This window comes from Lissotriton vulgaris, chromosome 11, assembly GCF_964263255.1.
Source record: "Lissotriton vulgaris chromosome 11, aLisVul1.2, whole genome shotgun sequence".
In the NCBI taxonomy this organism is placed as follows: domain Eukaryota; kingdom Metazoa; phylum Chordata; class Amphibia; order Caudata; family Salamandridae; genus Lissotriton; species Lissotriton vulgaris.
The window spans coordinates 1093691237-1093701965 of record NC_141699.1 but is presented as its reverse complement, the minus strand read 5'-3'; the positions used below and the strand labels follow the sequence as shown (position 1 = coordinate 1093701965).

At 43.6% G+C, this 10729-nt stretch overlaps 1 protein-coding gene across 1 annotated transcript in view; it reads right to left on the bottom strand.

Moving 5' to 3' along the window:
- Window positions 1-257: 257 nt before the first annotated feature.
- Window positions 258-10729, bottom strand: part of LOC147684210 (programmed cell death protein 1-like) — a 51745-nt gene continuing 41273 nt past the window's right edge. The window contains exon 5 of the mRNA XM_086944612.1: window positions 258-7710. Within this exon, the coding sequence (XP_086800738.1) occupies window positions 7543-7710 (168 nt within the window). The 3' untranslated portion in view covers window positions 258-7542. The remainder of the gene's footprint in view (window positions 7711-10729) is intronic.

Sequence of the window (10729 nt, the reverse complement as noted above, 5' to 3'; positions counted from 1 at the left end):
ACACTAGGTGTTGTAGTGAAAATCCAAAGGTTTATTTATTCGCCATTTCTCTGACGGAATTTACAGGCTAAGAATATAAGTGTAAAGATGACAAGTGTATCAGAAAACACCAGTGTTTCACCTGAAACCAACCACCTACTTTCTCAAGAGGTGGGCTTTTCCTTAAAGTATGACACCTTTCTTATGCTTATAATACCTTTTTTATACTAAATGCAATGTGAAAGCACTAAAGAGCAATGTGAAAGCAATCACATGGAAAAAGGGAATCATTTATTTGAAAGTACAGATTTGCATGCCTTTTTCAAAACATTATCTCAGTTGTATTAACATTGGATGATGCATCTCGTTTAATATTTCCTAATATGTTTAATTGAAGAGGTTTCTACGTGGAATTAAGCCAGATCATCTACGACCAATAACATAAAGTCGTGAAGAGACTGCCAATCACATATTTTGCGGAACATTAATCCTCCTTCAGCAATACTTAGGGATGTTGGATATTCAGTCCTGAGTGCGCATGTTCTAGGCTTTCTGTGAATGAGCAGCATCATTAACCTAGAAGTGAAGATGTGTGTGTTTGTTGGTTTTCATACAGCCCTCAAACCCAAAGTATCAAGTTGTATATTCCGGTGAATCATTATATCAAGGTGTGCATAAGGCGTCAACATCTTTCAAATATTGACGGAACAGCTTCATTTTGAAAGTATATAAGTTTCTATAATTGTGTATATTAGTAAGTAGGTTGCTCCCTCCCATGGGGTCTACAATAATCCCAACAATCATCTAAACTACTAACTGCCTCTCAAGGTCAAAGAGAACTCAGACGTCTTTCGACAACCTCAAGTACCTAAGTTCAGCATCTTGCTGGAGCCACAACCTCATCCTGGAACTACTGCTTAATTTTTAGGAAATTCCTAAAAATCTAATTTAGTTAGATTAGAAACAAGTCAGATATTTCAACAAAGGTAATATGTGTAGAATAGTCACAGTTCAATCCAAGGTGTGATAGTCCAACTAGCAATAGCTCAGTAGACAGAATAAGCGGTAGTAGCAAAGGTAACATTCGTAGTATAGGATATCTGATAATAGTAAAATGGTTAAATAGGCAATAGTTCAATCTAATTTGCGACAGTCCTTATAGAAGTAGAACAAACAGAGGTAGTCGCAGCGAACCATGGCTGACTGAAGGAGAAACAGGATAGGTCTAGAGGAATGGGAGGGAAGAAGGGAGGTGTTTGAACGCTGAAAGAGGCCAACACCCATCAAGTGAAGCGATAACGCAGGAATATAGGATAACCAAAGTGTCGTTAGAGAGGAGTCTCAAGAGAGAAGGGCATAGAAGACAACAGGATAGAGAAACAGTTGCAGAATTGGCAGGGCAAGAGAGTAGGTGGTATCAGGTGGAAGAGAATAGTCAAGTGGAGAACTAGGTTTTTTGGATTAGTGATTTATGTTTATGCGGTTACTCTTTGGTATTCAATGACGTTATTTGTAGTATTATTGTTCATTCCTGTGTCAGTCCTTATTTAACTTCTTTCTATTAAGATATGACGCGGGGGCTTCTACGTAAAGCACTCTAATTCTCTCAGTGGTGCAGGACTCTTATATACAAATGTTAGTAGAAATAATTTAATAAAACTAAAGCAATACAAAGGAGAAAGACACTTGACCCTCGACCGTACATCGCTTCTGAGTCAATGTGGTAAATAGATCTCCACTTGAACGATGATGTGTTCTGTGTGGAGCACAGTCATAATCCTGGTTTCATCCTAGTTACTCTGGGTGATATCTAAAGAGCTCAGTTATTGAAACCCTTTCATTGACGTCTTGCATACAAACATTGATATTTGTGGAGCCTTTGATTTTTATTGCTAAAGGTAGTCCTTTAAGAGAAACTTCTTAATATTTGGGAAGGCGCTGAGCTGGTTCCTGTTCACTCACAGGGATCCTAGGATTCTCCAGGTTGTATGTTGGACCCAGCTCAATTTATTTATAGGAAACTCACATTACTCAGACTGGATGGATTGCTGAAGATTAACAATATCTTATCATAGGTGCAAGCTGACTTTCAACATGGGCTGGGACCTATTAATGAGCATTGAGACCCATGCTTGGGGTTATGAAGCCTCTTCAACTAAAGAAAGACCCACATCTTATGCCATAGACAGACCTATGAACAGTTTCAAGGGCATTGCCAGGGCCAAGTCCACGTTGTGGGAGGTTTAGGAATAGTGTAAGTGCCCCCTGTTTCTTAAACAACCTTTAAAACAATGCATCCTGGAAACCACCCAGGAGTTAATTGGGTGGAAGGGTGAGACAACATATTTTCCATTCATCCGTGGAGTGTGGCGGTGGCGTGAAACGGTTCCTCTCTCTTCCTCCTTTTTGATAACGGGGTTCACTCTTTGAGACAGGTTACATGTTCTGCCCCTGTATTAGGAGGAGAATGTATAACAAATGACGCCACAAATTCTTAGGTCACCACGGTGAAGGGTAATGGGGGCCCAATCATACCCTCATGCAATCACTGACCCTTACCACCCAGGTTCATAAGGCCTGGCATGTCCTGTCCCCTACAGCTCACTCCTCTCCCCTGAACTTTCTGCTTCTTGCCGCGATCTTTCTAAGTCTCATGTCTCTTCATCTGGTTGTCTCTCTTCACCCCTTTCTATATCACCCGTCCAGTTGCAGCTGGTAGGGAACGGGCGTGGGCAGGAAGGGACAGGGGGGTTAAAAATATATATATTTTAAACTACTTACCTTTTCTGCCGCCTCTCCTCCGTAATCACTTTTCTTCTCTTCCTGACTCCAGTCTGGAAGAAGCTGCAGGAAGCACCAGGCACACCAGCTTCCCTGAGCCAATCACAATGCTGCAATGCAGCTTTGTGAGTGGTCTGCGCGCCGTGGATCGGTGCTCAGATGGGGACAGGAAGCCTGTGCATATTCCCCACCCGGCTGGTGGGAAGTATGCAAAGTGCGCATGTCTGTTTGGCGGGGCCAACACGGGCGGCCAAGCAGTTATGCTTACTTAAGTGTGCACAAACCACGCCTCCTCCCTGAGCCAAAAGTAGCGCCCAAACACAGCACTGCAGTAACAAAAAATAAAATTAAAGTTATGTTGTTATTATCATTATATTTTTCCCTTTTTCACAGCTCTAAGAGTAGTGGGGCGACACTACTCCACCTTAGCGGAGGGGCCGCCACTGCACCCATCTCTGTTACAACTGTACCCCTCTTTCGATCTTAGCTCTCTTGCCCTTTGGTAGCTGTCTTTCTATCACTGTCCTCCTTTCTCTCCGCTAATCAGCTACCGTCATTTTTTTTCTCTTTGTCTCCTCCCTCGCCAGCCCATCCTGTCTCGGTACTGTCTCTTTACCACTTACCTCTCTTGCCTCTTTTCCTCAGCATCCTTTCTCACCTGTCTCTATTCTCACCCATGCCCCCCCTCTTTTGTCTGTCACCTGTTTCTGTCTCTATTGCCCCTCTCAACTATCACCAGGCTCTCTGAGCTGCATTCTTCTCCCCTAACTCTTTATCACCTCCCTCACTGGCCTGCTCATCTCTCTCTTGTTTTTCACCTGTCTTTATTTAACTCCTACATTGCTCTTCTCAATTTTAGTTGACTCTTTCTCGCCTCTCTTCTCTCCCACTGTCTCTCATAGCTCTTCCCCACACTTGTTTCTCTTTCTCCCATTACTTTCAAGCTCCTCTCTCCCCGTCTCTTTACTATCATCTTGCTTTCTCACCTGCCCCTCCTTACGCTCCCAGATCATTCTCACCTTTATCTTTTTATCCCATCATTTTGAATCTCCTGTCGTCTACTCTACTATAAAATGTATTTTTCTCACCTTTTTCTCTGTGCCACTTCTCTCTGCTGCCTTTCACACTTTGCACAGCTGCCCCTTTCCCACACATCCATCTTTCACCTCGGCCTTTTCTCACATCTCACCTCTCTGTCTACATTTTTGCTATCGCCTTCGCCACTCTATTCCCCTTAGCAGCATCTATCTGCCGTCTGTCTCTTTATCACTCTCTTACAATACTACCCGCTCTCACTCTGACATGTGTTGTCACCTTCAGTTCTCTCTCATCCCTCACCTGTTTCCTTCAATCAGGTCTTCTTCTTACCTGTTTCTTTTGAGTTATCACCACTCTCCCCCGTTTCACTCAGTCTGTCACTCCTCTCTCAATCACCTGCCCTGCTCTTTCAAATGTCTCTTTCCTCACCTGTTTATAAAAATTAAATCCAGTATTTGTAAAGAGCACAATCTCCCGTAAGGGTCTCTAGGCGCTGGGGGCATCGGGAAGATTAAGCAAGCTATTGGCTAGAGTCACATGGTGCTGGGCTAACCTGCCGCCGGTGCCGGGATCGAACCATGAACCCTGTGGTCTGGAGTCAGGCACCCTGGCCGCTGCGCCACACCTCTTCCTGACCTTGCAAACTCAGCTGTCTCTTCTTCACCTCTCTCTGTCGCAGCTGTCATTACCTTTCTGCCGCCTCTCTCATTTGTATCCTCTCACTCAGCAGTCTCTTTGCTTTCTCTTTATTTTTTTCTCTCTCTCTCCCAGACGGATTCCCCGGCCAGTTTAAACTCCAACCGCCATCATTGTAATACATCGCGGCCAGTTTAAACTCCAGCCGCCATCATTGTAATACATTGCGGCCAGTTTAAACTCCAACCGCCATCATTGTAATACATCGCAGCCAGTTTAAACTCCAACCGCCATCATTGTAATACATCGTGGACAGTTTAAACTCCAACCGCCATCATTGTAATACATCGCGGCCAGTTTAAACTCCAACCGCCATCATTGTAATACATCGCGGCCAGTTTAAACTCCAACCGCCATCATTGTAATACATCGCGGCCAGTTTAAACTCCAACCGCCATCATTGTAATACATCGCGGTCGGAAAGTTTTGACCGAAATTGTAATTAGGCCCGTAATCTCTCCGTGCTTAAACAAAATGCACGTGTCTTTGTGTAATATGACTAGTGGTCATGTAAAGCGCTCAAATACCTTCAAGTCGAGTTCGCCCTACATAAAACTGCAACAAAATAAAATGTTTGTGTTACCATTTGGAAATGTTGTGAAGGCTGCAGCCAGGCAGGGTCTGCTGCTAAGTTTAGGGGAACTTGACACAGGCTGTGGAGGTGGCAAAGGGGCCCCCTAAAGGATGCAAAAAGTGGAGTCATGCTGCACCGCAGGGACACTGGGCGTATGTTACACTCTTATGTTTAGCCACTTTATTGCATATAATGAAACACTTTTGTCAAGGACACCTATGGGGTTAAACAATCTGTTGAACAGCCTCTCCACCTTATGCCAGAAGCATGGCTTGACCATGAATAAGCTTAAAACTAGATTTATTGTCTACCTTCAAATAATAAATTCAAAAGGAAAACCTTGTGGAGGCAAACACGAAAATGTAGCCACATTAAGATTACCAGTTTGATATGGAGAGTAATGGGGTATATGTTTTAGTTTACTCAGTGCCAAGAATCAGCTCCTTACTAGTGACTGCACTGATCTCATTTTGAAGAAAATAATAGTGTCAAAAATAAAATTCACATTCACATTTTTGATGTTTTGTGCAACTCGAACCTATTGTTCAAAAGGCTCTGGGGGTGAAAGGTCACTCAGGACTGTTCGTCTTTCTGGCCAAAGCGTAAGAAGCTCCAACTTGGCACAAATAATTGAAGGCTATTTTGGCTCATCCGAGATGTAAATTCTCATTGGAATGAGGGTAAATCTGGAATGGAAGTAGAATTGTTAAAGAATCCAATACACCAGGGTATCATTGGCATCGGATTCTAGGGACACCAACACATCCTGAAACATGCTGAGCAGGAGCCAGAGATTGGTTGAAAAGCGAGGGCGAGAGGGAAGCAACAAGAGGAACACCACACGAAGGTGTGGCAACTCTCGGTGTAAAAGTTCATACATTTTATTTTTTACATGTATTAGATTTATATAGCGCTGAATACTGAAAGGTATGAGGCACAATCATGCAGCTATCATGGACCTGAGGGTTAAAAAATTGAACATGCCAAATACATTCTACTAATAAATAACAACTCTCCTCTCACCAATCTCAGCCTCCAACTTTTCTCCCTCACATACCGCTCCCTACCCCTTTTTATTTTAATTTTAATTATTTATTTATTTATTTATTTTCATTTCTCTTTTCACTCTGTAAATATGTGATATATACTTTTCCAAGCCGAATCGCTGGTAAAATGGAATCCTGAGAAAATCTACTATTTGTATATATATGTATATAGAGATAACTCTAACCACTAGTATATGCAGTAGACCTTTGTACTCATTAACATTCCTATGTGATTCTTAGAGTTTATCCATTTGTATCTCTTCCTTGAGTGACTTTACAACTTGTACATTTGCAATTTTTTCTATTTGTATCTCTTCCCTGTGTGACTTTACAACTTGTACATTTGCAATTTTTTTTCCTGTTTGTATCTTTTATGTAACTCATGTAATCCTAAATCCTTATGTATCGCAACTGGTTCTTTTGTAAAGCGCTCTGACACCTTCGGGTAATGTTCGCACTATAGAAAATCACATTAAATAAAGAAAGAAAGAAAGTGGAGCAGAAGGAGGAGGGAGTGTGAGAGGATGAGGTAGAAGGCGTAAATGATGGAGTGGAGGTAGGGAGAGGGTCGGTGGAGGTGGGTGAAGGGGTTGGGAGGCAGGTGGAGGGGAAGCAGAAATTAAAGCAGAAGGAACCTGAGGAGAGCCTGAGGGAAGAGTATATGAAGGGGGAGGAGGAGAGAAGTATAGGGTTAAGAGAGTAGAAGAGGTATGAAGAAGAGGCGTGTATGAATGTGGGTAACACAGGGTGAGAGAAGAGGGAGAGAAGGCTGAAGTGGACTCAGAAGAGGATGGAGAGGTGGTTAATAATACAGACAAGGAATGTAAACATTGTTAGCAACTGGGCAAATACAGAATGGTCGAGAGTCTGTGCTGTGAAGGTCTTAAAGGCCTTCTTCATCTCTTCAACCAACACAGCTCTTGGTGAGAAGGTAGATGAGTTTTTTACCAGGGATTTTAGCTTTCACCCAGGAGGTTATCAGGGGGTGGACCATTTAACATTTGCCATTCAACTGATCCCTGGTGGCCTGGGTGAACAGAAGATGGGCACCACCATGGGAACGTGTTTCGCACCCTTCCTGCCCAGGCACTTTCTCTCGCTTACTTACAGAGAACCATTTATGAGTTTCAGGGACTCGTAAGTACTTGGATTAAGTGTGTGTTCTAAGAAGGGGTACTGTGGAAGGCGCCCCCTTAATTCCTTAACAGACAAAAAATAAAGTTTCGAACTTCTGAATTTTTGGTGAAGTTTCAAGCACACAAAGATGATTCAAGTAGAGTGGAGAAGATGCATATAAAATACATATACTTTTGTGAAAGTTCTGTGTCATCATCTGAAGCCCTCTTAAGAGTGGTCCAGTGCACTCCATGAGCCTCCATCCAGTCCCTGCTGAGGGTTCTTCACAGACGCCCACCCCTCCACTCTGGTTCAGTGCCAGCCTCCTGTTGTCGGCAGGCTTGGTGTGAACATGATGGTGGCGTACTCCACATTGTCCGGTACAAGGACAGAGCTGAGCCTGTCCGCCTTCTTCGCCGTCTGAAATTCCAAGACGCTGTAGTCCAAACTATCAACAGGCTCATCTGGCGTTTCCTTTCTCTGGAAGAGGAGAGCAACCATTACAAGGGGCAGAAAAACATGCATAATGCACCGCTGTTGGTCAAGGATGGTTTCTTTAGTCGCAACATGGGTTCAGTCTGATGTTTCAGAACTGATATATTATTCAGAAAGGTTATGATGTTATGCTTCTGTAAATGCAAGATAAACATCACCAACCCTGATTCAATGTTTACCTACTCTCTCCAATTTCTAGAGCTAGCGCCTTGAGACACACCCTTCATGGAGAGTCTACCAGCTGACAGCCTATGCTGCAACCCTTTCTGTGGTGAATGCTGCCACTGCTGTGCCATCTGCCTTGCTCCAGGCAGTGCCCCTTCCTCTTTAGATGCTCCTGCCTGCTTCACCCTCATTCCTTCTCTTTCACACACTGGTAAGTTCAGGCAGAGAGAGAGAAATCAGCAAGTGGTTGACAAGTGTGGGCAGAAAGAAAACCAGCAAATGGATTTTCGAAAATTTGAGGGTGATTTGACAAGCCTGGACTCACTGGTGCTCCATTAAAATATTTCTAAGAACTATCTTCATCCGATTCCTCAAAAACAAGCAACATTCTCTTTCCAGTTGTGACTCAGAAACATCCTTTAGGAGTGTTATAGGGCAGTAACCAATACTCTTATACTGTAGCTTCCAGGCCCTTCTCACAGCTTTACAACCCTTGTGTTTAAGCAACATGGCATTACAAGTGGGCATCCGCCTTTATCTTTTATTGGCTTGGCAAAGGTTTCTAAGCTCTTATCAATAACATTCTGCAGGCTTCAAGGAATACATTTTTAAAAAGACACAAACAGATATGCTTCAGACTTGTTAGGTCGAGCAATTTGATTTCCTGTGATGTCATGGGTGACAAAGGCTATGTGAAGTCACTTCCTCTACAATTTGGGTCAGATAACACCACTGCCTTGACTTTTTTTGTTCTGCCACATATTTTCTGCTACTTCTGTTTTGCTTGTCTCTTACACTTACAACCTGGGTGTTGCTTTCAGCTATTTCCTTCCTTCTCAATAGCAAGTTGCTGCAGAGTGACCTATATGTCAAGCACATCAGTACACCCGCATCTTTATTATTCCCCTGGTATTTGGCTCGAGGCTATACATGGAGTACATGCTAAAGACTTATGGCGCATCTTACCTTCAAAGTCTTTCTTAAAGCAATCACCGCCCAGTGCCTCTTGGGCTCCTGCTTCAGGGTCAGTGTCTACAATCTGAATTAATTTCTATATGTTTTTTATTAAACAATAACAAACAGGCTAAGGGTGTGAGCCGGTGCTGTAAAAACAACAAATGAATACGTGCTAAGTTGTAGAGACTCCTCCAAAAGAGCTTCAGAGCTCCATCCTTTGTTATTCCTGCACCCCGTTGGGTGTATCATATTCTGTTCTTCCTCTTCCTGTTTTTCTAATGCATGTTTTTTTCTCCAGACAGAATTGGTTCTAGTGGTGGATGTAGCAAGGTGTCAGGGTACTGTAGGGCTTGCCTGGCTACCTCATGGCATCCCAACCCCAATCCCACAACCGGTTGACGCGCACATTTTGAACCACTTCTTCACCACAAAAGATAAGAAAAATCAGGCCACACAACAACACAAAGCAGACATACACTTAACCTATAATCCCAGATCTACAAATGGACCAACGTTAGATACCTCTCAGAGACCCAACTGAGAGCCTCATGCACTCAAGGCCACCTAATGTCAAGGTAACATTCAGCTATCGCTTCTTGGAGAAGAACAAACCCCTCCCCTAAACTTGTCCACTGACTCCCTGACCCAAGGATAGTTCCTCGACCACCACAAAACAGGAAAGACCCCCCTGCTGAAAACACATATCCAGCTGAACTTGACAGCTAGAGACCCATCAACCACCTCCCTATGAACCGAACATCATGTACAGGGTAAGAATATCAAGAACAACCATCTGCAGGTCCATCAACCAGACATCACGCCATGCTATAGCACAGTGAAAGCACCCTTACAAGTACTCACTTATGCTGGTCAATTACAGAGATCACTGCTGCCTGCTGATTTTGTTAGACCTCTAAGCTCTGAAACAAAGTGGACGAACCCACTGAGGAAAGAATTGTGACTCACTGTTATAGTGAACAGTGCCAGGGAACCATTCGGTTTTGTTAAAAGACCCCTCACACACCAACCTAGTGGGTGTCATGCTTCATCATTGGGGTCCCAACCGGGTGCCGAGTGTCGCCCCGGTTGTGCTACGACGCCTGATTACAGCGGAACTGGTGTGTGAAGTGGTATAGTGAAAATTTTAAAGTATCTCTGGGAATACTTCCCTTACGTGTTTAATGATGGTGGCCCAGGATACAACTAAAAATAGATAGCAACTACTGGAGTGAATTGCACTCTTAGTTGTCTAAAATTTGGTCTACATGTTTCAGCCCTAGGAAAAATGTGAGGGCTTTCATCAGGAACAGGTGAAAAGTGAGTGAGTGGCAAAAATCATGCCACTTGACAAGTGAATATTCAACACACGCGCTAAGGTGTGTTGTGGTGCTCAGTGGTGTCAGTATACTTACGGACCCACTGTGAAAACACTCTAAGTGTTAGGCACAAATTCAGGATTCTGGGAGGGGTACCATCTATTGTTACACTTTCATCAAGACGTGTCACCCGCTAAGAACCTGCTGTGGTCTCCCGTGACCCTGGCCTGCACTATTGCTCACAAGCAGCGATCAATGCCCTTGAAACAAGCGCAGGTTTCATTAAGACAGTTCTGTAATGGTTTACGTCTTACCTGAACAACTGCTACCAGCTTGTCCAGATCAGTAACTCAAGGCCTAAAACCTCCTGTTCCTTCTAGAGTCCCAGGAGCCATTCTCTGCCACATCAACTTTCATCCTCTACATGAATCCCTGGGTACCTAACTTACAGACAACCTCAGAACGCATTGATACTTAGACAAATAAAACTACTTTACAAACTCTTCAGTGGACACCTCTCAGCGGCTCAAAACATCCTGTGCACTAATTCAGACGTGGATGTTGGG